Source organism: Taudactylus pleione, unplaced genomic scaffold (assembly GCF_031769625.1).
Source record: "Taudactylus pleione unplaced genomic scaffold, aTauple2 ptg000262l, whole genome shotgun sequence".
Classification (NCBI taxonomy): domain Eukaryota; kingdom Metazoa; phylum Chordata; class Amphibia; order Anura; family Myobatrachidae; genus Taudactylus; species Taudactylus pleione.
The window spans coordinates 2180777-2207951 of NW_028284664.1; the positions used below are offsets into that span (position 1 = coordinate 2180777).

The window sequence follows — 27175 nt, forward strand, 5'->3', positions numbered from 1 at the left end:
AGACTGTTCCAGGGGAGAAGGGTGCTGGGCGGTGGAATGTACCTAAGACTGAGGGTGTAGAACCTGGAGACAGGCCTGCCAGGCCAGGAAGGTTCTTGCCCCGTAAACAACTAGACATTAATATGATTCAGTGTTTCCGGTGTGGTGACTTCGGCCATATTTCCGCTAATTGTTCACTTACAACTGAACCTATGCAATGTGATACTGCTCATGTCTACCGCAGGGTGTCTTTCTTTGCACAGACAGCCTGTACGGCTGACCGGCAGGCTGAGACTGATAAGCACATGTGTGTACTCACTGTAGTTGGCAACTGAGTAGAGGCACTGTTAGACTCTGGTAGCTTGGTGACACTTGTGAAAGCTGAGCTGGTGAACCCCTTGAGGCATACAGGGAAAACTGTTGGTGTGACCTGCATACATGGGGATACTCGATATTATGTTACTGCCGAGGTGAACATCGAGACACCATGTGGTTCGGCTATAGTTTCTGTGGGTTTGGTGCATGGTCTGATGTGCGATGCAATATTGGGGAGAGACTTTGCTCACTTCTGGAAGTTGTGGGAAAGCCGTTTTGTTCCAGAAGTGAACAACCCCGATCCATTTGAGAAGGTTGCCGATGTAGTGGAGGAGGGAGTTTCTTCTGAGTCAGAGTTATTCCCTTTTTCTACTATGATTGGCGAACTAGAGAATGCGGAGCGTGACGGTGGCCCGCCAACTGATGTGCCTCCCATTGAGGTGGGAAGTGTTGTTGGGCCAGTTGATCGTCTGCCTGATTTAGAGGTCAGAAGAGAGTTCTTTGCCGTGGAGCCGTTGAATGACCCTACTTTGGTAAAAGCCAGGGAGAATGTAAAAGTAGTTGATGGTAAACCCGTAGACCCTGATAGTCCTTTGTCCTATCCCCACATGGCAATGTGTCAGGATTTGTTATATCAGGTGACTAAGAAGGGGGAAGATGTTGTGGAACAGGCTCAACAGGCACAGCAGAGGGTATACAACCGCAATGCTCGGTTACGCAGCTTTGCTCCTGGGGACAGAGTGTTAGTGTTGGTTCCCACTGTGGAAGATAAACTTTTGGCTAAATGGCAAGGGCCCTTTGAAATCTTAGAAAGAGTGGGACAGGTCAATTACAAAGTTTACCAGCCGGGGAAAAGAAAGCCGGAACAAATATACCATATAAATCTGTTAAAGCCCTGGAAAGATAGAACGGTACTGTCGGCCGTCCGAGCCCCTCCAGTAAATCCAGGGCCCTTAGTTCCCGAAGTGACAGTGGCAAAAACCCTGTCGGCAATTCAACAACGAGTGGTCAAGGAGTTTCTGGTCAGAAATAGGGTGCTGTTCTCTGACGTACCTGGGAAAACCTCGGTCGTTAAACATGACATCATCACTGACCCAGGGGTTAAAGTTAATCTAAAGCCCTATAGGTTACCAGAAGCACCAAGAGCATCGGTGTCGAAAGAAATTAAAAATATGTCAGAGTTAGGGGTTATTGAAGTATCACATAGTGAATGGTCAAGTCCCATTGTGTTGATTCCAAAGCCCGACGGGAGTGTGCGTTTCTGCAATGACTTCCGAAAGTTGAACAGTGTTTCAAAATTCAATGCCTACCCGGTGCCACAGTGGAGAAGGAGGCGTTGGCCATAAAGTGGGCGTTAGAGGCTCTCAGGTACTACTTAGTTGGAAGAAAGTTCAAATTGATCACTGATCATGCCCTTTGAAGTGGATGTCCGAAAATAAGGACAGTAATGCGAGAATTACGAGATGGTTCTTGGCGTTACAAACTTTTACATTTTCAGTGGAACACAGGCCAGGAAGCCAGCTGGCCAATGCTGACGCGTTGTCACACGTTCATTGTTTGGGGGCTTCAGTTGTTCCGCCCCATAGGTCGAAACAAAGGGGGGGATATGTGATAGGATCACTGGTAAAGTGGTCTGTGGCAGGTACATTTGTCCCAGATTCCTGTCTTATGTGTTTAAATCCCCAGGAGAAAGTCTGCAGTGTAGCAGGCTTGAGTCTCGGCTTTTTGAAAAGCCGGTTTGGGACCTGGGGGTTGTGGGTGAGAGGAGAGGGAGGGCTCCACCCACAGCCACTCCAGGTTTTGGTTCTCGCAGCCTGGTAACAGGCTTGTTAGGGTTTCCACCTGAGAATGGCCAATATAAGCCTAGTGTGTTGAGGGCTGATTGTCTCACCTGGGAGAGCAGACAGGGAGTTTGCTCAGAGACACTTGGAAAACCTATCTGTGAGTGTTGTGCTGTGCCTTTGTTGCTGGTGAGGGCATTAGGCCCTGCCAGGTTCTGGTAGTGAGGGAACCACCTGTGAAGTTAGTGCCCGACAGGGCTAGGATTTATGTTTTGTTTTCTTTATGTTATTTCTGACATTGTACAATAATGACTGGCGCCGACCAGCTTGTACTCGAATCCAGTCTGGCGTACTGTTTCCCAGCTGCTGTGTGTGTAAGGAAGGAGTCCTCTACCCAGGAGAGGGACCCCCTAACTTGACTGTGTCACAGTATGTACATTAGCTAAATGATTTCTATAAAACCAGGACAGAGTTCTGCTGGATAAGGGTTTGGCCGTACCATTTTCCTGCTTGCTGCAAATATTAAATGGCCCCCAACTCATTCTTTTACATAAACTATTGTAACTTTTTTAAATGACTGCCTCTTTAATCTTTTGGATAATCCCTCTTTTATCTCTACCCCTCTTAACATTATTACCTGAGGCAAGGAGCTGTACTATACCATTTGCATTGCTGCTTTACAGTTCTATGGGTTCAATTGCTATCAGGTTACCATGGGTGTGAAGTTTGCACGTTTTCCCAGTGTTTTTGCATTTGTATGTTCTTCCCATGCTCGTACCTTTGTATGTTCTCCCGTATTCGTATGTTTCTGGATTCAGATACTACAGGGGCCCCAGTTTGATACAGGCGGAGTATGAAAGTATTTTTAAATCTTCAAGGGGACCTAAACTATACATTTTTATGCAGAAGATGTGGAGATTGTTGTTATTAATTTGCAACATATCGCTGGCTTGACAGAGGAAAGAAAGCAGTGAAGAATCTTAGCCAAGGGACCGTCTTACTGTGAATGGTAGTGTCTTGTAAGGAATTGTCTTACGAATGAAAAGAGGAATTAGGCAGGTCCTGGAGGAAAGCCACTTTACCAAAATTAGGTCATGACATGGCAATGCTGCTGCGGGAGTAATACTTTATGCTTCTGTGTGCTCCAATGGCCTTAAATTAATATAACAAGCCAAAGCTGTGATTCATTCTTCCTTATGACTTTCAGATGCAATATTCACATTAAAGATACGGGATATTGTTGACGCTGAAAAGATGGAAAAAATTATTGTATTCTGTGCTGGACTTGCTCTACTAAATCTGACTTTCACTGATGCCCACCTCTGAGCCCAGCCCTAAACATTGTAAGGTGTTCACTACCCACTGTAGGGAAAATGTTAGGCCAGGTGAAGCACCAGGCTGTATTAAAAAAAGAGACCCCCACACAATGCCTTAGGGCCCCCATATATCTGCGATGTATTGTGCCAATTCCCTGATCCCTAGACATCGGAGTCGGGGCATCGGTAAAATCCAACATGTTGGATTTCCCTGGTTTGCCAATCACGATAAAAATATGATCCTGATTAGCAAATCCGGAATTTTTACCATGAAGAACCTCGCCGATTCCCTGACAGATTGGCGAACATTGATCGGCAGATCCATTCGGATGGGGGTATTGGTGAAACGACTGCTTGATGTATGGGGCTCTTAAGTTATATTATCCATGTGATCCGTGTCTGTACATTGTTGAATAATAGAATAATATTGCAACCATGCAGTAAATCAGATCCTCAAATCATCTCTTGTTGAATGTTAGTGACAGGGGCATATCTACTATAGCATCTCTGACAAAACAGATATTGCAGATGCAGGTAACAGAATGGCAGACACAGGAACTAGACAAAGTCAGTGGGGGAGGAGAGAAAACAGAGCCCAATAGCATGCCACGGTCAGGAGTTCCACAATTACACAAGGTTGTCGTGAAGTACAGACAGGTTGTGGGCAGCACAGACGGTGTAATGGTTAGCGTTACTGCCTCACAGCACTGAGGTCGTGGGTTCGATTCCCACCACGGCCCTAGCTGTGTGGAGTTTGTATATTCTCCCTGTGCTTGCGTGGGTTTCCTCCGGGTACTCCGGTTTCCTCCCACACTCCAAAAATATACTGGTAGGTTAATTGGCTCAAAAAAAAAAACCATAAAAATTAACCCGTGTGTGTGTGTGCATGTGATAGGGAATATAGATTGTAAGCTCCACTGGGGCAGGGACTGATGTGAATGGCCAACTATTCTCTGTAAAGCGCTGCGGAATATGTGTGCGCTATATAAATAACTGGTAATAAATAAAATAAATAAGTCAAAGTTGGGTTTCTGAAACATAAGTGAGAGATTTCAGCAGTGGGATGAAAAATTTCAGCGCAAACAATGGTTTTGCACAACAAAAGGCCCCTTATGAAAGAGTAAGAATCTCAGATAATCAGATGCAGCTTGAGTGTGGTGAGTACAGCTTAAGTATGGTGAGTACAGCTTAAGTGTGGTAAGTACAGCTTGAGTGTGGTGAGTACAGCTTGAGTGTGGTGAGTACAGCTTGAGTGTGGTAAGTACAGCTTGAGTGTGGTGAGTACAGCTTGAGTGTGGTGAGTACAGCTTAAGGTTGGTGAGTACAGCTTAAGTGTGGTAAGTACAGCTTGAGTGTGGTGAGTACAGCTTAAGTATGGTGAGTACAGCTTGAGTGTGGTAAGTACAGCTTGAGTGTGGTGAGTACAGCTTGAGTGTGGTGAGTACAGCTTAAGGTTGGTGAGTACAGCTTAAGTGTGGTAAGTACAGCTTGAATGTGGTGAGTACAGCTTGAGTGTGGTGAGTACAACTTAAGTATGGTGAGTACAGCTTAAGTGTGGTAAGTACAGCTTGAGTGTGGTGAGTACAGCTTGAGTGTGGTGAGTACAGCTTAAGTATTTTGAGTATAGCTTAAGTGTGGTGAGTACAGCTTAAGTATGGTGAGTACAGCTTAAGTGTGGTAAGTACAGCTTGAGTGTGGTGAGTACAGCTTAAGTGTGGTAAGTACAGCTTGAGTGTGGTGAGTACAGCTTGAGTGTGGTGAGTACCGCTTGAATATGGTGAGTACATTTAACAATGGGACGGAGGGGACTACAGCTCCAGGCCTCCACATAAATATAGCCCCATCATCATGACAGCAGCATGATGACCAGATACCAGCTGGCCACACGGCCATAAATCATAAGCATTAAAATTGTATTTAGTCACAAAATTATGCAAGTTTTCAACATTTAGGTATTTAGAGAGACATTGGGGCATATAGTTTGATACACACGTGGCACAGGTAACATCCACACAGCTCCTTTGCTTCTCATAGTAGGCTCTTAAATATTTTAAGTCCAAGGACCTTAATCTGGCCCTGGTTCCAGACATTGATTACAGACACTAGTTCATGACAGTGATTTCAGGCACAGCGCTAGTTCCTAGTTTGTTTTTTTTTGGGGAGGTACAGGCATATTTCCCCATTTTATCTATACTTATCACGGCAAAATACATAAAAAATGAATGTGTAAATGCCGCATCACGACTTTTCGAATCGAAAAATGAGGATGAGCATAGCCGCGATAAGCGATAAAAACCTGTGCATTAAGTTATTGCATTTTCGCGGCTAATTGAATTCTCCCCATAATGCTAGTTCCTGACTCCAGGCAGTTGATGATGGACAGGCACAGTGCTAGTTCCTGACTCCAGGCAGTTGATGATGGACAGGCACAGTGCTAGATCCTGACTCCAGGCAATTGGTGATTACAGGCACAGTGCTAGTTCCTGACTCCAAGCAATTGGTGATTACAGGCACAGTGCTAGTTCCTGACTCCAGGCAATTGGTGATTACAGGCACAGTGCTAGTTCCTGACTCCAGGCAATTGGTGATTACAGGCACAGTGCTAGTTCCTGACTCCAGGCAGTTGGTGATTACAGGCACAGTGCTAGTTCCTGACTCCAGACAGTTGGTGATTACAGGCACAGTGCTAGTTCTTGACTCCAGGCATTTGGTGATTACAGGCACAGTGCTAGTTCCTGACTCCAGGCAGTTGGTGATTACAGGCACAGTGCTAGTTCCTGACTCCAGGCAGTTGGCGATTACAGGCACAGTGCTAGTTCTTGACTCCAGGCAGTTGGTGATTACAGACACAGTGCTAGTTCCTGACTCCAGGCAGTTGGTGATTACAGGCACAGTGCTAGTTCCTGACTCCAGGCAGTTGGTGATTACAGGCACAGTGCTAGTTCTTGACTCCAGGCAGTTGGTGATTACAGGCACAGTGCTAGTTCCTGACTCCAGGCAGTTTGTGATTACAGGCACAGTGCTAGTTCCTGACTCCAGGCAGTTGGCGATTACAGGCACAGTGCTAGTTCCTGGCTCCAGGCATTTGGTGATTACAGGCACAGTGCTAGTTCCTGGCACCAGGCAGTTGATGATAGATAGGTAAAACATACTAAGTGGTATTCTGAGTGGTTGAACCACAGTTGGTTTCACACCGCAGGGGTTCAGGAAAAATATCAAGCACAGAGGGCCCGATTCAGAGTTGCACGTATGTCAGATGTAGTGCATGCATGGAAATTAATGTGGATATTTAACTGTGTTCAGAGTTGACTGCATGGATCCAGCTACCATACCATCTATTTGTGAAAATAACCATCATCACTATCAGTGCACATCTGTACCAGTCCTATCCATACTGCAAGAGACCCATCTAACATCAGACTGATCTGTGTGTACACCCAATGCCCAATTCCGCCTTCACACCCTCAGGACACTTAGCATATGTGTGAACGCCCCATTGCCACCCAGGTACACCAATCCACCTGCAAGTGAGGATGCAATTGAGATGCGTAAGACTCTGGGACACCCTTAGTTGCTCATGGCTGTGTATGCTCTTCCAGAGAGCATGGGGAGTTGTGTGCAACTATAAATCAGACCCAGAACATACAGAACAATGGAAGTACCCTTGGCCCTGATTCAGACCCACTCGCAAGCGGCTGTCCGCTCGCAAGTGGGTTGATGGTCTGCACTGAGCATGCGCACGACGGAGGGAGCTCCGTCGTGCGCATGCGCCAGACGCGACGAGCGAAGGACAGTCCTTCGCTCGTTGTGTCTGATCAAAGGGGGCGTGCTGTCGATGTTGATTGACAGCACGCCCCCTTTGGTGGGAGTGCCGGGGGCGTGCCTCCCTGACGGGGGCGTTCCCAAGGGAACGCCTCCCATCAGAAGCCGGCCCACTGACATCACTAGTGATGTCAGTGAGAGTGATTTTGGCTCTGATAGAGCCAAAATCACTCCAGGCCTTGCGGTTGAAAAACTCAACCGCAGGCTTCGGCTCGCACTTTTGATGGTCGCGATGGTCACGACCATCGCGGCCATCAAACTGCACGCTCGTATAGGCTGTGGGTGGTGACCCACAGCTATACGAGCGTCCAGGAGGATGCTCCATTTTTATGGAGGGCGGCCCTCATTCAGAGCGTGCGCTCTGCTCAGAGCGTACGGCTCTGAATGAGGGCCTTTGTCCATTACAGAGGCTGAAAAGGACATTAATAGTAGTGGTACTGTCCAGTTGTCCATATGTACCACACAAGCATACAAAACATAATTACAAAAGTCAAATGTACATCAATGTAATAAACTGTTGAGTTGTATTTATGTATGTGACCACACAAATCCCTATCCATTCGCCTGGTTTCATAGCACTCATTTTACTAGTGTGCATTTGCTCCAGCCCTGTCACTGGTGCAAGAGTTCCAACTGAATACTGGAATACTGGAATATTTCTATGTACGCACAACTGTGCATATCCCAAAATTCTGTCGACACGCCCTCAGTAGATTTTGTCAATGTGCGACCACCCTGTCATCACAGAGCTACGCCCCTTAAACCAGAGATGGAACATGTGCCCTGTGAGAACTTGCAAGATCCGTCTGCAAAACTGAGTTCAGCTCCAGTTTGTTAATGTAATGCAGATACTAACTGGGCGGTTCCTAGAAGCTGGTGGATCGCTGGATTGGAGAATGGGGGGTTTGGGGCAACTGTAAACACCCCTAAAGTGCACCCCTATGTGCATAGCTCAAAGTGGAGGGATAGTGAATGTTGGTCTAGGTGAGCTTAGAGTGCGGGCTCATTGCTATATTGGCTGGTTAATGGAACTGGCAAGCACTATAGTTGTTACTAATTATTACCATAAGCACTGCAGACCATTACACTAGTGTGACCAAAAGCATTTAGTTGACCTGATATTACCTTATTCAGTTTCTTTTTTGGAATTCGCCTTTATTTTATATATAAAGGCTGATTGTTTTATCACTGCCACATTGCATACTAATAGACCCTTTTCAGTGTCAGAGCCAGAAGTTCATTACAGAACTCCAACATAATTAACTTGTTCTGTTAAATACTCGTCACCAACAAATTGCTTTGCAAAACAAGCAAAGCTCCTCTGAAAGTTCAAGAAGTCGCCTTTGTGATCTTTACACAACATGTCAAATGAACATTTTATTAGTAAACTAGAAAGGAGGATGCTAATGTGCCACTGGCTGGTAATAAATAACTCTCATTTATTCCAGACTGATTTATCTCTTTCCACAACAGGAGAAAGGCGTGAGGGTGGGGAATAGCCATGTTTCTGAGTGTGTCTCAACATTGCTATTGTGTTTCTGGGGCTAAATCATTTACTAGTAACAGACAGTTTTTTAGTTGGTTTTTAAGTATTGGTAATTGTGTGATTTAGCCCTAGAAACACAATATCGATGTTGATCAACTTTGATCGATTTTAAATCTATGAAAATTGATTAAAATTGACCTTTGGTAAATATGCCCCTGGGTCTCAGTATGTCAGGGATTAGATGCCTTTAACTCTCTTCTTCATTGAGCATCATAGGAAATGTAATTCAACAACATTGTGTCTTATTAGATAGAAATATAAAAACATAGAATTTGACGCAGATAAGAACCACTTGGCCCAGCTAGTCTGCCCCTTTTCATGTATCCTAGATATTCTATTATTTTGCTTATGCCATCAAATCAACCACATAACTCTTTATTGTACCATATAAACTAATTATTATTATTGGTATTATTATTATTAATAATAATAATAATAATAATAATAATGATACATTTTAATAACAGTTAATTATTGAGTACTATTTGCTCAAAATTGTGCACGGTCATGGTAAAATCCTCATTTAATGTTTTAAAGACAAGACTATTTTCATGTGGAGAAGACAATTTATTGTGTTTCTGCTGATGAATGTAAGCTCTTACGAGCAGGGCCCTCTACCCTCTTGTGCTTCTCCTTACTTTACTTTCACCTACTTCTTTCCCCCCACCAGGGCACCTAACACTTGGTTGCTTACGCTCTGTTGGATATCTAGGTGTTATGGTCACTTATGTATCAATGTATATTATCCATGTCCTTGTCCTATTTTTTACTGTAAATAACTGTACATTATGTACTATGTAAGGCGCTGTGGAACACTTGTGGCGCCATATAAATAAACGATAAAAATAATAATGATGAAAGAACCAACATGTGATCTCTATGGTGGCTCCAAATCACGTTTTCTTAACTAAATGCAGGTGACCCTGTCAGACATAATAGACCTTGAGAACAAGATCGAACTAAAAAGTGACGTTCTTGACGCAACATCCTGGGAGTTTCCAAATGGAGTGAATATTCGCGTCATCAGAGGATGGTAAGTAAAATAAAAACCAAACACAATATTTTCTAAGCTGCTGCAATCAATTTAAATGCCAACTTGTAGCCAGGGCAGTTTCTAGTATGGATTTAGAGGTCTATTTACTAAGCAGTGTTAGGAGACAGAGTGAAAAGTGATAAGAAAGTGATAAGGTGCCAGCCAATCAGCTTCCAACTGCCATCTCACAGGCTGTGTTTGAATAATTACAGTTGGGAGCTGATTGGCTGGCACCTTATTACTTTTCACTCTGCCTCCTAACACTGCTTAGTAAATAGACCCCTCATTTTGTTCTAAATGAATCTAACTTTTTATTATAACAGTGGGCCTCATTCAGAGGTGGTCTTCCTACACTCACCAGCTGCGTCTCTAATGTGGCGGTGTGTGCAAATGGTTGACATCCAATGTTTTTATTCCATTCACCTCTGAATCAGGCCCAGTGTTGCAATTTGTATTTACCTTTCATACAGAATTCACATTACATTCGTCAAGTTATTTGCTTACTCACAATTTTGTGTAGTTGTAAACTCTACCTATAAGCATCAGTAATAGTTTGTGCCCACTCCAGCCCATCCCTCTTGAAAATACAGCAGGATTTCAGTGGATCCTGGAATATTTATATAACATTTGTAACATGGCAGGTAATTTATATCACAGCCTTAATAATGTCTTTTTTTTTTTTTTTGAACACCATTTTTTTTAAGTCACCTTCATGATGTCATGGTAGTCATTGTAAAAGAAACATTATACAACTGACCAGTTCAGCTGTGATTACGTTACTGTAGACATGGCGTTGTATAACACGGACATCATCATGGATAGAGGGGGTACTGTGGAGTCATGCAGGAGACCACGGACTGAGAATTAGAAAGTAGAAAGGACAAAGGGCCTGATTCAGGGCCTGATTCAGACCCGCTCGCGAGCACTGAGCGCTCGCAAGCGGGTCGATGGGGGCCCAGTGCTCAAGCGCACGACGGAGCCGGCTCCGTCGTGCGCATGCGCGAGACACGGATAGCGACGGGCAAACTGTCGCTCCGGGTCTCGTACCAAAGGGGGCGTGATGTCGATGTTGAGTGACAGCATGCCCCCTTTGGTGGGCGGGCTGGGGGAGTGGCTGCCCAAACAGAGGCATTCCCATGGGAACGCCTACCGTCTGGGGCCGGCCCCACTGACATCACAAGCGATGTCAGTGGAGTGCTTTAGGCTCTGTTTGAGCCGAAAGCACTCTAGGGCTTGCGGCAACGTGACCCTACCGCAGGGTCTCGTCGCAAGCCTGATGGTCGCTATGGTCTTGACATCGTGACCATCTTCCTGGCCGCTCGCTATAGCTGTGGGTGGCAACCCACAGCTATGCGAGCGGCCAGGAGGCCGCTCTAAAAAAACAGAAGGCCGGCCCTGATTCAGAGCGAGCGCTCTGTCAGAGCGTCCGGCTCGGAATCAGGCCCTCAGACCCGCTCGCGAGCACTATGCGCTCGCAAGCGGGTCGATGGTGGCCCAGTACGCATGCACACGACGGAGTCAGCTCCGTCGTGCGCATGCGCGAGACCCGGATAGCGACGGGCAAACTGTTGCTCCGGGTCTCGTACCAAAGGAGGCGTGCTGCCGATGTTGAGTGACAGCACGCCCCCTTTGGTGGGCGGGCCGGGGGCGTGGCTGCCCAAACGGAGGCATTCCCATAGGAACGCCTACCTTCTGGGGCCGGCCCCACTGACATCACAAGTGATGTCAGTGGGAGTGCTTTCGGCTCTGTTAGAGCCGAAAGCACTCTTGGGCTTGCGGCAACGAGACTCTACCACAAGGATCTCGTCGCAAGCCCGATGGTCGCGATGGTCTTGACCATCGCGACCATCATCATGGCCGCTCAATATAGCTGTGGGTGGTCACCCACAGCTATGCGAGCGGCCAGGAGACCGTTCTGAAAAACCAGAGGACTGGCCCTGAATCAGAGCGAGCGCTCTGTGAGAGCGTCCGGCTCTGAATCAGGCCCAGAGTTTCCTAACAACACAAAGTAGTGATGCAAAACGGTGGGTTCTCAGCCTAATTGGGGATTGGGTAGATCGTGGGGCGGGGCTTATTTTGTCTCAATTCTGCATGACTCAATTGAGTCAATTCTGTTGAAATTGGAGATCGCTACTGCGCACACTCCATTTTCTTCCTCCAGGGAGGTTTCATTCCCTGTTCCAAGATGGTCACTAGACTTATCTACCACTTAGCTCCAGAGAGACCTCGGTATTTACCACCATCCACAAGGATACCTTCCAGCATCCTATACTGATACCCGGTCACCAGGTACACTCACTGATACCTGGTCACCAGATACACTCACTGATACCCGGTCACCAGGTACACTCACTGATACCCGGTCACCAGGTAAACTCACTGATACCTGGTCACCAGATACACTCACTGATACCCGGTTACCAGATACACTCACTGATACCCGGTCACCAGATACACTCACTGATACCCGGTCACCAGGTACACTCACTGATACCCGGTCACCAGATACACTCACTGATACCCGGTCACCAGGTACACTCACTGATACCCGGTCACCAGATACACTTACTGATACCCGGTCACCAGGTACACTCACTGATCCCCGGTCACCAGATACACTCACTGATCCCCGGTCACCAGATACACTCACTGATACCCGGTCACCAGGTACACTCACTGATACCCGGTCACCAGATACACTCACTGACACCCGGTCACCAGATACCCTCACTGATACCCGGTCACCAGATACCCTCACTGATACCCGGTCACCAGATACTCTCACTGATACCCGGTCACCAGATACGCTCACTGATACCCGGTCACCAGATACACTCGCACTCACTGGCTGATGAGCTGTATATCGCCCTGCTGCGCTCCATCAAACCAGTGTATGACAGTGAATAAGGGTGTATCTAATATATATGTGTATCTCATATAACACATATAAAACCACTCTACTGGTTAAGCAATTGGGTTGGTCCTAGTCTCAGGGCATCCACTGGTGTGTACTGGAACTCTGCTAATCCTACAACCTGTACACACATATTTCCAACAAATTCAATTAGCGGTCGTATATATTTGTCATAATATCTCAGACATTTGTGCACACCTTTCTGGGAGAGAGCGAAATTCCATATGTGTGCGCGATGTGGAATTGTGTTCCAGAACGTGATTTGCACCTAATTGATTCAACCCCAGTAATGGGATGTATGGTAATGTGAGACTTATATCACACTGGTGCAGGGAAACTGTATGTGTCAAACTCCCCTCTGTATGAAACTCAGTACCTGCATCCAATGTGGTTACTCATATTTTACTCTATTTCTGTGTTACTAACCTTTATGACACAGTAGGGAACCTGAAACCTCTGCCTGCCCTCCTAACCCTCCCTCTGTGCAAAACTTTTATACATCCATGTGACATTGGATAAACTTTTTTAAAGAGGCGTTTTTACTTCACCAATCGTGTAGTTGGTTCCAAGTATCAACCACGTGCAAAGGTCCCTTATGGAGGTATAACAGTTTAGATTTAATAACAATAAAGGTAACAGTATATAAACAGCGTGATCATCCATTGTTGCTATGGTAACAAATGATGTCTGAAAAGTGATATTGAAACACCACTTCTGCACAGTGCATGTTGAATATATCAGCTTTTACCATTCGCAGCTGCCTGGTACAATAAACATCTGTCACCTGTGAAATATTTGACACTCGCCATAGAGATGCTCTTTGCTATCATTAATAAGAGGGTTAAGCACTAGTATTTATGGCTTGGCTTCAAAGTGACCACTTCATCTTTATCTAATATTGTCTGGAATGTGTTTATTGCATGCAAGTATTTATGGCTTTGCTTTCTAGAGGAAATTGCTTATTTTCTATGTTGGCTGCGTTTACAAAAATAACAGTTTAGGGACAGAGGAGAGAAACAGAGATCTACAGAAAGACAGACTGTCTGTCCCGGCGTGTAGGGCAAATAACAATAGAGCCAGTAGAATCTACTAGTGTAAGCCATTTAATATGTTCTCTTTATCACTACTAGATCAAATACAGAAATCTATCATGTGTTTGTTCCTTAGACAGTAGTATACAGCACTCCCACAGGCATTGAGGTGTACTGCACCCTAATTGTGCCCTATCAATAATGATAAGGTGTGAATAATAATTTCTGATTGTGCACACTATATCAATGAAGTCAATTACATTATACATTCTAATGAGAATTAGTCAAATTATTTGATTATTATGTATCAAACTTCAGTGGACCACTCGGACGAGGAATGTAGGTTCCTGAATTACTGATTTGGAATAAGTTTCCTGTCTTAATTGCCAAAACTTTAGATCACTATCACTTTTATTCCGTTATGGGACCTTTTATCCAGAAACCGGTTATCCACAAAGTTTGTGAAGACCACAGAGAGAAGAGTGTAAATAATTGCAGTGATCCGGTCTGAGAAATGAATCATTCTACCGCTGCATATATAGGGGTAAATTTACTAAGATGGGAGTTCTATTTAATAAGGGATGTTGCCCATTGCAACCAATCAGATTCTACTTCTCATTTATCTAGCGCCTTCTAGAAGATAATACCTGGAATCTGATTGGTTGCCATGGACAACGTCACTTCTTAATAGAACTCCCATCTTAGTAAATTTACCCCATAGGGTCTGATTCTGAGCCATCAATGGGCCTAATTCAGATATGTACGCAAACCCGATGATTTACGTACATATCCGATGGTCGTGATGGTGATCCATGGCTGCGTCAATGGACGCTGCTCTTGGATCGCAGATGCATGCAGGAAGCGTCTATGTCCTACAGACACCTCCTGCGGCATTTGCATTTTAGTTGGACGGTATTACACAACCGCTGCCTTGTGGCTGTGCAGTACCGTCCCTATCTAAATCAGGCCCAAAGTGCGCACAAATGCAGACAGATTGTCTTCCTTATGCTAATGTATATGTATGGTCTCGTGCGTGTAGTCGCACTGCCCACTGTTCTCCCAACCACAGTGGTCATCATTAGTATCGCCACTTACGCCAGGTCCAGGCTGGGTGCAAAAGATCCATCGGAAACAGGCATCTCTTCTCCATATCCCTGCCTCATTCTAGCACGGAAGCCTGGCTGCAGACCCATGATGACACTCCCATGACATGGATCTTTTTCCATGTGCCTGTAAGGTGGCCGCCCCAAAAACACCCATTTCACAGGCGGAGAGATGCAGCCGCTTCGGAATCCTCCGTCCAGGTGCGTATGTATGGTGCAGCACATGCGCTGACTGCAAATAGTTATGGGGTGCATCCACTTGTGGATCTGGGTCCGACTCAGGACCAGGCCCATATACATTAGTCTATTGTGTTTTTGCATCTCTCTCTCTCTCCCCCTCCCTTTTATATATTTGGGATGGTGGTAGTGAGAGTGGAGTAAATATGCTTCCTCAGCATGTTTCTCTGCCTGTGTTTTTTCATTACAGTATTTATTTCTCTATCACAGCTGGGTTCTATATGAAAAACCGCATTTTGAAGGTCAAGCACATGTCCTTGAAGAAGGGGAAGCTGTGTTATACCGCCTCTGGGATCATTCAGGAACCAAAGCTAAGCCAGATAAAATCAGGATAGGATCAGTGAAGAGAGTAGTGAAGGTATGTAATTATATCATATTGTACAAATCCATTATGTGCAATATTCTCCTCAGCTGGATTGCATCGTTATGTTTATCATTTCACAATGGGTAAGATTACAGTGTCCCTGTAGGCGGTGTTTAGGAAATGGCGCAGTGTCATTAGCGCCGTTAGTTGTCCATCTGCACAGATACTCTGCTATACATTATCATCCCAACTAACGTTTTTCTGTTCTTTTTAATTAAGCCGTGATGGTACTGTAGAGCCCCATGTGTTCGGAGAAGTCTTTTCTCATAAATGTTGTATTGTATGTTTTCAGCACTCTAGGCAGCTTTGTAATAAGATAGTATGATCTATTTATATATATGATATAAGAGTCTGGGAGTGTGTGAAAAAACTGGTGCCTTTCATAGTAGCTAAATATTAGCATCACGTCTTTAATACATATAACAAACTTGTACCAGCTCTTTCAGATGAAAAGAGTTTTATGCTGGGTACACACTAGACGATATGTCGTTCGATCCGGCGGATCAGATCGACAAATATCGGGCACATCAACTATTGTGCACCCGCTATCGGGCTGGCTGGCAACTTTAAGCCAGGGGGGCAAACGCGCTTTGCTACCATCATTTTGGAGCTTGGCCCGATAGGGTAATGCCATCTCCAGATTCAGTTTAGTTAAGGGCACATAGTGCACATGTACTGTATATCCTTACACTAAATTTATTTCAACCTTGCTTCCTCTGTTTGGCTGCACTAAGCAAAGGCCAGAACTCCAAATAGCAAAATAGGATCTGGGGAGCACAAAGAGAAAGGAAAGGAAGAAATTAAGCAGGTAAAACATTTAGGGAGACTGTGGAAACACACCATTATTTTATTTTTATATATATATATACACACACACACGTCACTCTGGGAACATTTCTTCCTATATGCACCTTAATGCAGTGCCCCTTGTACAGTTCCTCCAATGCAGTGCCCCCAGTAGTGGTCCCCCTTATGTAGGCCCCCAGTAGTGCCACTTATACCGTACCCCCAGTAGTGGTCCCCCATTACTTCCCCTTATACAGTGCCCCCAGTAGTGGTCCCCCTGATGTAGGCCCCCAGTAGTGCCACTTATGCCGTACCCCCAGTAGTGGTCCCCATTACTTCCCCTTATACAGTGCCCCCAGTAGTGGTCCTCCTTATGCAGTGCCCCTTATACAGTGCCCCTGTAGTGGTCCCCCCTTAGCAGACCCCCAGTAGTGTCTCTTCTTATGCAGACCCCCAGTAGTGATCCCCCTATTCAGTGCCCCTTATACAGTGCCCCCTGTAGTGGTCCCCCTATGCAGGCTTCCAGTAGTGTCCCTTCTTATGCAGGCCCCCGGTAGTGATTCCCCCTATGCAGTGCCCCTTCTTATGCAGGCACCCAATAGTGATCCCCCCTTTGCAGTGCCCTTATACAGTGCCCCCAGTAGTTGTCCCCCTATGCAGTGCCCCAGGGCCAGCAGTGGTCCCCCCTGTGCAGTTCCCCCAGTTCCCTCTCTTTTCGGGAGAGCTATCCTTTGCGATTTTAATCACAATACTAGGTTTATACCGGCATTATTAACGCCGATATGTACCGTATCCCTAATGCGATGCGTAGTACAGTACATCCCGTCCTATGGCTGATTAAGAATATAATCACAAGTGTGTTCATCCAGTTAACAATGGTATGAGGTTGTCCTTAGAGCTAACATTGCTCTCACCTGCCCCTAGGAACATTTGCATTTAACATGTAAGACTTTTGCAAAAGCAAAGCACGAGGAAACAGATGATCTGTTTGCACATGAATTATGTAGTATTCTTATTTATGGGGATTGGCAACACAGATCTTGTTTAGAATGGTGTATTCGATATAGAAATAAAAAAAAATCCTTTTTTGAGGAGGACAATATAAAATGTTAGCAGATCTAATATAATGAATAAATGGGCTGTAACATTCTAGATTCCATTCTTCATAACAAAGCAAGAATAAGGTGCTTGTTGTAATGGTACACATTGGCGACTGCTTCTGGTAGAATCAGGTTTCATTCCACTGAATGTACCGAGCCTGCAAGAAAGTAGATAGTTCATTTTAGACAGCACAGATGGCGTAGTGGTTAGCATTACTACCTCACAGCACTGAGGTTGTGGGTTCAATTCCCGTCTGTGTGGAGTTAGTATGTTCTCCAGCAATTATGTGAGTTTCCTTTTTTTTGTGCGGAAACCATCGGGACTCAAGCGCAGTGCGACTCGGACGCACGCTTGCTTCCGATATCGCCACTACATCCACTACTGAATCAGGGACTTATTCTCTGTACAGCGCTGCGGATATTAGTGGTGATATATTCATAATAATAGGCACATTTTTAATGGCATTTTTCAAGCAATCATTCATTTGTTTTCTGCTTTAAGAAGGGATTTCGGTTTCAGTTTGTGAATTGTCCTAATCCAATTAATTATATTAGCAAGTAACCAGTTTGGCCAAATTCATATCCTGTTTTAGTGACAAGAAAGGTTACTCCCAGTATATGTAAAACAATATCTATAATTATTATGCTTCTGCTACATTTTAAAATGGAACTTAGGGTTTCAGGAGCTCATTCAGAGTCGGTCGTGAGCGCTGAGCGCTCACGACCGACTCGATGTTGCCCAACAGCGCATGCGCACGACGGAGCCAGCTCCGTTGTGCGCATGCGCGAGACCCGGCTAACGACGGGTTATCCGTTGTTAGGGGTCTCGTAGCAGATGGAGCGAGCTGTCGATGTTGAGTGACAGCTCGCCTCGTTTGCTGGGCGGGCCGGGGGCGTGCCTAGCCAAACGGAGGCGTTCCAGTAGGAACGCTTGCCGTTTGGGGGCGGCCCCACTGACATCATCAGTGATGTCAGTGGGGAGCTTCCTGCTCGATCAGAGCAGGAAGCTCCCTGGGGCTTAAGGTTGACGAGACCCTACCTTAGGGTCTCGTCGTAAGCCCCGATGGTCGCGATGGTCTTGACCACCGCGACCATCACCCTTGTCGGTCGTTAGAGCTGTGGGTGTTAACCCACAGCCTAACGACCAACATGGAGGCGGCCGTTCAGGATGCAAGCGCCCGCCCTGTTTCAGAACGACCGCTTGCATCCTACGACCGCCTCGGAATGAGGCCCTCAATGTGGTTGTACTTTAGCAGGAGTTTGTTCTGGAGCATTCGGCTTTCACCACCTAGCTCAGAGTAAGACCTGTCTATTACATGGTACACATAATAATTATGTGCTGCGCTATTTGTCATCCAGTCAAATATTACATTATTCTATTGAAAGTTAAACTATTGAAAGTAAAATGGAATCTGATGGGGTTACAGCACTAATTCTATCTGATTGCAACCTACAGAAGCCCAGTGAGATCAGCAAGGGTGTGATTAAGCCCCAATTAAATAATTTACACCTCTACAGCTAAGGACTTGTGGGATGCGTCCGCTATTAGCGGGTGTCAGCATCAGTCGGCCTCATAGGAGGTCCCACAAATCACATGAAATGTCTCTCTGTGTATTTGCACATTTATCATCACTTATGGTAGTGCTTAAAAATAAATCTCTAGTCTCAATGTGACTGTATTACAAAATGCAATCAATAATGATGTAGTGTATTTTCTTACCCAACTTGTCTCCATACCTCATTGTAATAGCATATTTCTCCTTGTTATGGGAAAATAGCAATAGTTAATTGTCTGTCTAGGGTTTATCAGACAGTATATCTATATTTACTGTGATTCCCCGGTCATATTTATACAGACATTTGATGTTTATTGTCTTTAGGATTACCTTCCAGTGGTGGTGATATCCTCCCCGCAGGATACGGCTGACTCTCCTGTGTACATATGTACAGAGGTTCCCTCCTTGGAAAATCTTGTTGATAAACGCCCACGTTCCTTAACAGTGAATTCCGGAGTGTAAGTATCATTTGTTATCATGTTACTTTTGGCACCATTTTTCAGTTCTCCCGAAAACTCCAGAATTTCAGGGACCTCCCTGGAGAGCAGTGAACCCTCCCGAAGCAGTGAACCCTCCTAGATCCCACCCGCTTGGTGATGCGAATCTGTACTTGGCCCCTGGACTTATCACTTGGTCCAAAAAGACATCAACTATGTTTGTACGGAATTAGCATTGTTTAGCACATAGCCGTTCTCCCTACGCTACCATCAGTTAAATAGTCCATTTTAGATTTACACTGCTCCATCCTTCGACTACTATCTTAAAACACAGGGCCTGATTCAGCAAGGAACGCAGTTGCTTATACGCACGCAATCGCCCTATTGTTGCGTACTGCGCATGTGTATGCATCCCTGCGCTCGGGACTGTGAATGCAGAGGATACGCAGACCCATGGCAGAGTGATTGACAGGAAGTGCCGTTTGTGGGGGGGTTGTCGAGTGAACATGGCCGTGCCAGTGCGTCGGGACGGCGTTGCATGGCCGTGCATAAATTATCCACTGCGATACCATACACAGCCTGAGGCCTCATAGCGTGCACTGAAGTAGGCAATTCCTGAGTGAGGTCTGACCTACCTTAACTGTGCGTATGGGTCCGATGTTACCGATTATTTTGTTATGTTGCCCAAGTATACGGATGTGAGTAAGGGGTTGTGGGCATCCTTATGTTAGGCTGCGATCACAATGCGAATGCAGACATTTACACATCACTGCTGATCCTTGCAGAATCAGGCCCACAGGTCAATCTTGGCATTACAGTAAGGGTGACTATAAGGTGGGTGACCTACAGAGATAGCACTATAGTTTTAGACAGACAGATGTGTCCTCATAAACTATTGCCGTAGTCGCGCCAAACAGCTCCTCTCGGCGCGCCAGTTCGAATGTGACTTAGCTTGTGACAAGCATCTTTATAGCTCGATATGCATCTTAAGCCCCATACACACTGGACGATCTTTTTGAACGATATGAACGATAACGACATCTTTGAATGATATATTGTTCAAATCGTCCGTTGTGTATGTACTTACTGACAAACGGTGCGCGCTCCCGCAGGTCATTAACGATATCCCCAGTTGACTGTACATGTAGTCCAATCTGGGGATATCGTTAGCGATGCCATGCTACCGAATGCTGCATGGCCCCCGCTTCCCCACCGTTGTTCTTCGTTGCCGGCATCGAACACACATCGTCCAGTATATACGGGGCTTAAGTCGCAATGCACCAAAACAGCTTAACGAAACTGTGCTGATTAATTTGATATGTGACACTTGTATTTCTGCGCGCGTATGAGTCTGAATCCGTATACGAGATTCTACGATGCAGCAGCCGCGGCTTTGTGTGCTTCATCTGCAACTTTGTACATATTTAAGACTAATTCCCGGCGTCTCTGGTACAGATTGGTGTTTTGCTGCATCTGCAGTGTGAATAAAACACAAATTTAAAGGAAAAGTTGCTAAGCGACAGCACTCGGTGCCCCTCACTGCACATGGTGTATGAGGACACATCTGTAATTGCTTAGACAACTGGATCTAGCCATTTAGCCAATCACAGATCTGTTCTGTTGGATTTGGACAGATGTGTGTTATTCCTGTGTAGTACTGTGAACTTGTGCGTACAGATACCATCATGGCACCCAAAAACCAAAACAGCTTGTCACACGTACACACGGGTTAAATTTTGTCAGACGCCAATTAACCGCCCAGTATGTCTTTTGAGCGTGGGAGGACACCGGAGCACCCGGAGGAAATTCGCGCAAACACGTGGAGAACATGCACACTCCACATATATGGGCCATAACCAGGAATTAAACTCATGACCTCAATGCTGTCCAGGAATAATGCTAACCACTCCGTGAAAGTGGGCGTAATCCTGTAATGCACAAGTTTGGGGATCATAAATGGCCCTAATATTTTGCTTTATAGCCTGCTGCAGAAAGTTTTGACCTTCTTTATATAAAGAACAGTTATAATACCAAACTACACTTGACCTTTCCACAGTTGGCTGGCATACACAGAGCCTCAGTATAACGGCACAGTGACGGTGTTAGAAGAAGGTTGTGAATTGCCCCAAATTCTGGGTTGTGGTATCAAATCTATGCGAGCCTTGAAAATGGTGAGAAAGTCTGTAATTCCTGTTTTATCTGTTTATGTTAGTGATATCTCTATACAGTATGTGTACATTGGGATTAGACCTTTATGGTGATTTAGATAGAATGGGATATATAATTTTACACTCCAGCATTTATTTCCTTATATTGATAGGCAGGCCATTTTTTTTATTTTACCTCATGCGTCAGGTCATCTTAATGCACAAACCTACGACTCGTGTCCAGAATTGTGAGGGGTGCCGCCATGCCATTTAAGTGTGGTTCCCATGAGCTTCTCTTTGCAAACCTTATTTATCAGACTTGAATTTCAAATATGGTCTAAATACAGAAGGGGCAGCCATTTTGTAAGCTGCCCTTATGTTTTTCAAAATGTAGGAAATCAATGCGCCAGGACAGAGCAACATCACTGATGTGCCTCAGTAAGAGCATGGGCTCCGAGTGAATATATAGACTGTACTCTAATTAATATTGGTTTAAAATACACAAGATGACTGTCTCCACTTCCACTGATATAACACTGGTCCCTAGTGAATTGAGATGCTGCATTCACATAATTGTTGGTCCAGCCTACAAAATGACTGCCTGCGCTGTGTGTCAGCACTAGGGACACTTTAAATAACACGTCATTTATAGCAGAGTCATTATCTTGTTATGACGGTTGCATTTGGGCCCGCTAGAAAACCACCGCTTGCTTTCCCCTGGACGTTTGTGGCTGGCAGTGATCGCACTCTGTAACTTTGGAATTTAAAGCCTAATTGTATAGAAATAAACAAATGTCTCATTCATTTTTGTTCCATTTATTTCAGGGAGGTTTGAAAGTACAGCTGCCCAGTGATCCAAAGGTAAGTGATTATTTTCCCATGCTGACAATTCTGGATGCTTAATACGCAGTGTGTCCCCTATATGCCAGAACTGTATTTAAATAACCATCTCTTTCACAGATAATCATATACGAGAAACCATATTTCCAAGGGGGTTCAAGAGAGATCACAGAACATGTCTGTAACATTGGGACACTTTCCTATAATGAAGATAATAGTGATGCTGTAAATATTGGATCAATGCAAGTCCTTGGCGGCATGTAAGAGACAACCTACTGTAGCTGTAGTTGTTTGCGTTGGAAACTGTAATATATTAGCAATGGAATCACACTAGGGAGTAGAATCCAGTTGACGTTGGATTTACATTAAAGGTGCGTACACACTTGCAGATATTTTGGATGACTGAACGATAACGATATCATTATCGTTCAGTCGTTCACTATACGCAAAAACTATGAACGATAACGACCAACGATGTGCGTTCCCGCAGGTCGTTGGTCTTTGTCGTTCATCGCCCAAACATGCATGGCAACCTGACGATATTGTCAGGTTGTTGAATGTTCGGGGATGAGGGAGGGAGCCCGGCACTGAACGATATCGTTCATGATATCGTTCAGTGTTTGTGCTCAGTGTCGTTAATGACACTGAGCAAATCCCTGCCGGGGATACATTAGACGATGTCACTCATGAAGCAAATCGTCTAGTGTGGGTGACCCTTTAGATAAGAATAAAAGTCCACGAACTAGACTCATTTTAATAATTGAGATCGCTGGGCCTGATTCAGAGCCGCTCGTAAGCGGCCGCTCGTTCGCTCCGAGCGATGTTTGCACATCTGCGCATGCGTATGGGTCGTAATGCGCATGCGCCAACCAGTCAGTGCGATCGGAAATCGAGCACTCACCAAATAGCGAGTGCCTGCTAATTTGAGTGACAGGATGAGGCGTTTGTGGGTGGTAACAGGGGAAGGTGCTTGAAAACGGGGAGTGGAGATCCGAACGCAGGCGTGCCAAACGGTCAAAACGGGCATTTTAAGGGTGTGCATAATTAACAAAGCAGCGTCATCGGCCACGTCACTTGGTTGTCTCTTAGTCTGAACTGTTCGCATGGTTGCGGTAGGATAAACCTACCACAAGCACTGCGAGCAGTTCAGACGCCTTTCGATGTACTCGATTAATCAAATAAATAGCGGAGATGACGTAGGATGCGAGCGGCCAGGGGGCGTCTTTACAAAATAGCGAGCGCATGTTTAGTTCGCTCGCTCAGACATAGAGGCGTCAACAGACCGCAAAGAGCGATCGCTCAATTTAAATAGCCGGCCCCTTTTTCTGAACGAGCGAGTGCAAATAGCGTCCGGCTCTGAATCAGGCCCACTATCTCTGGTGATTACTTCTGTCACATGTACATATATTAACAGTACCAATCTGTATTTCCATATAAACATTATGTGAAGCCACTAAAGAAACTAAAGTAATGTACAGAATATCAGAACATGTTTAATAATATTTTACAATGTACATAAAAGTGCTGTAGCTCAACCAATCTGATGATGGTTTTCATTACAGTTGTGTTTGAAAAATGTCAGATATAAGTTGATTGTTTGCTATGGGTTACATTTAGTCATATTGAATTATGGTTGCTTAATAACTTATATTCTGTCTTAAAACTTCATGTTGCCTCATTTTTATATCACTTTTCCAGTTTAGAATAATTACTGGAGTTATTATTTGAATAAAACTGAAAGTCTGCTATAATCCTTACCAGCCAATCAGATTTTACCTTTCAAATAGTCTGACTACAGTACACTAATCTGATTGGTCGCTGTGGGTTTCAGCACAATGCAAAATGTTCTAGGTCCCATATTAGCGCAAGAGGTGTACAATTATAAGGGAGAGGGGACTCTTTGTATAATCAGAGAAACCAAATTATTGCATAAGACAAGAGTGGTAGTGTAGGGGCGTGTTTTGGTTTGAATTTATTTAAGGGGCATGGACTATAGGCCAATGCCTCCTTGTTTCCAGTCTTCCCACACTCCCTTCCCTTTGAGCAAGTTGCTTTGGTGTTGTAGTTTTGGCTGTTTTGCGGCAGGAAAGATGGCAGGCCACCAGTCCTGTTGCAATTATTTAGTTTAGGTGCGCGCCCTTCGTTGACTTGTAGTTGACTGTACCACTCCAAGGGGGGTAGTGTTAAGGCAGAGGGTTGAGTGGATTCCTTTGTTGTTTCTAGGGGCTTTTTAGTTGTGTTTGTGGACCTTGGCCGGTATCCGCCTGCAATGCATGTCATTGGTTGTTACTGTGCATTGTAGATTGGGCTGATTTTGCCTGTCCTTTATATATTTAATTTAATAAATAGCTAATATTTTCTGCCAAATCTAAGTCTTAGGGCAGAGGTTCCCAAACGCAGTCCTCAAGGCTCCTCAACAGTTCAGGTTTTAGAGATATTCATGGTTGAGCACCGGTGGTTAAATCAAATTGACTGAGGTACTAATTAAGCAACCTGTGCTCAACCATGGGTATCTCTAAAGCCTGAACTATTGGGGAGCCTCGAGGACCATGTTTGGGAACCTTAGGGGTATATATGCCCATAGCAACCAATGAGATTCTAGCTATTATCTTCTAGAAAGTGCTAGACAAATGTTAATTAGAATCTGATTGGTTGTTATGGGCAACATCTCCATTTTTGAAAACCCGTACATTAGTAAATATAGCCCTTAGTGTCTTTATTTATGGTTATATTTTAGTTGTTAAGTGCTTTGCACACATGACACATTTCATCTGATAGAAGGTTTATAGTTTAACAGTCCTTGTTGGTGTCAGCACATTGATGCATAACTTCATCAATTATTTGCACGACACCTAAAACGATTATGTATTTTGTGAAGATTTTTTTACTTGCTTCACACAATACTATTGTTTTTATAACTGTCACATTTATAAGTTTGATTTTGCATTTTTTTGATATTTTTATATGATCTATTAAATATATGTTACTTTTCATACATCCTACATGATCTGGACTGGTAAACATGTTCCTTTCTCTTCTGCTTATTTTGAGACTAACTACATTTTGATATTGCTTTGCCGTGATCTCTAGATGGGTTGGATATGAAAAAGGGCACTACAAAGGGCAGCAGTATCTCCTGGAAGAGGGTGACTATGAGGACTGGCACGTCTGGGGTGGATATTGCAGCACTTTGCAGTCAATCCGATATCTGCAGGCTGTAAGTACTCTTACCTGTTGCTTCATGTTATAGTATATATTCTGAATGGTGGGTTATGTGTGCAATCACGGAGATATGTGTTAAATGTGTTGCAAATAATACCTATGAAATTCAAATGATTGGTGCAGTTTACATGTGAACGCAATCTGCTATCGCTGTCAGCCGTTATAAGGAAGGGTGACACCTACAGGTGGGAATTGCACATATCACTTCCTTAGGCAGCAGTAACATCACTGAGGCGTTTTCATCAGCCACCGTCAATATTTACGAGGCACCGATTTATAGTTATTGCAGATCTCTTAGACCATAATATTATTATTACACTCATGTGTTTTATATGTAAAAGTATTGGCCATCAGTAAATCAACCTGAGCTTCTGCCGGCTCCTGAGATAGGTATCACTTGGTTCGGGTGACAACAAAAAAAAATCTCCACTATAACTATTTTAGATATTTCAATAATATTGAGAAAAAATTATATATACTGTATATAGATATATTGACTTTGGGAGATACGCTTTCTATAGAGAGTGTATCTGACAGTAGCATCCCTGTTAACCAGCTTGCAACAAGCATTTGAAATGCTAGGAGAGCCTAAACGGCACATGATTTCCCTGATAAATATATAATTTCACATCTTCAGTCAAACGGGAGACTTAACTCACATATACAGATGGGTCCATATACATCTAGCCTCCTTGCGCTTTAAACAGCCCTTCTAGTCGCGCCATGCCGTGGTGTTTTTGTGCGTATTTGTACATTCAAATACGTCTTATTTGCACAACTATGTGACTAGATAGCACAAGCAGCTTCTGCTGATTAAAATGATATGCGGCATGCCTATGTTCTGTGAGTGAGTGCGGGTGTATCTGCATGCGAAACGTTACATTACATTGTCATTGGCTGTAACACTGTAACGTAGCGTTTCGCATGCAGATACACGCGCAGTCGCACACAGAACATAGGTATGCCGCATATCATTTTAATCAGCAGAGGCTGCTTGTGCTATCTAGTTGCATTGTTGTGCGAATAAGATGCATTTGAAGGTAAAAAGACGTACAAAAAGACGATCAAAGTTAACGAGTCACACAGCTCCCGCGTTGTGTGGTGCGACTTGTAGCGCACGGAGGATAGATGTATGTGGGCACATCTGTATTAGTCAGGCAGCCAGTGCTAATGATTCAACCAGCTAGAGTAAAACTGCACACCTCTTCCTGCCCCTGCAGTTCACCTCCCCCCTGCAGTTTTTTCCTGCCCCCTTCCCCTTGCAATTCACCCTCCCCTTCCTGCCTCTTGCAGTTTACCCTCCCACTCCTTGCCCCCTGCAAATCAACCTCCCCCTTTCTGCCCCTTGCAATTCACCCTACCCCTGCAGTTCACTTCCCCTCTTTTTCCCTGCAGTTCTCTTCCTCCACCCTGCAACTCACCCTCCCTTCCTTTCCCCTTGAAATTATCCTCCTCCCCGGTAATTCACACTTCCTCTTCCTCATTCCTGTAGTTCTCTTTCCTGCAGTTTTCTCTTCCTTCCTCTTCTAAGGAATCTATCCAATTGCTGGTGAAATTTTGAAAAACCCGCTGCGCTTACAGTAATTTCTGTAGTAGCCCCAGAGCAGATCTAAAAAAAAATTAAAATTCCCTATTTTAAGCTAAAA

General features: G+C 44.6%; 1 protein-coding gene across 1 annotated transcript in view; it reads left to right on the top strand.

Annotated features, from left to right (window-relative positions):
- CRYBG3 (crystallin beta-gamma domain containing 3) overlaps positions 1–27175 on the top strand; it is a 204269-nt gene that overhangs the window by 116393 nt on the left and 60701 nt on the right. Inside the window, exons 6-12 of the mRNA XM_088481057.1 lie at positions 9677–9792; positions 15288–15435; positions 19208–19341; positions 21377–21491; positions 22293–22328; positions 22428–22567; positions 25398–25524. Coding sequence (XP_088337183.1) covers positions 9677–9792; positions 15288–15435; positions 19208–19341; positions 21377–21491; positions 22293–22328; positions 22428–22567; positions 25398–25524 — 816 coding nt within the window. The remainder of the gene's footprint in view (positions 1–9676; positions 9793–15287; positions 15436–19207; positions 19342–21376; positions 21492–22292; positions 22329–22427; positions 22568–25397; positions 25525–27175) is intronic.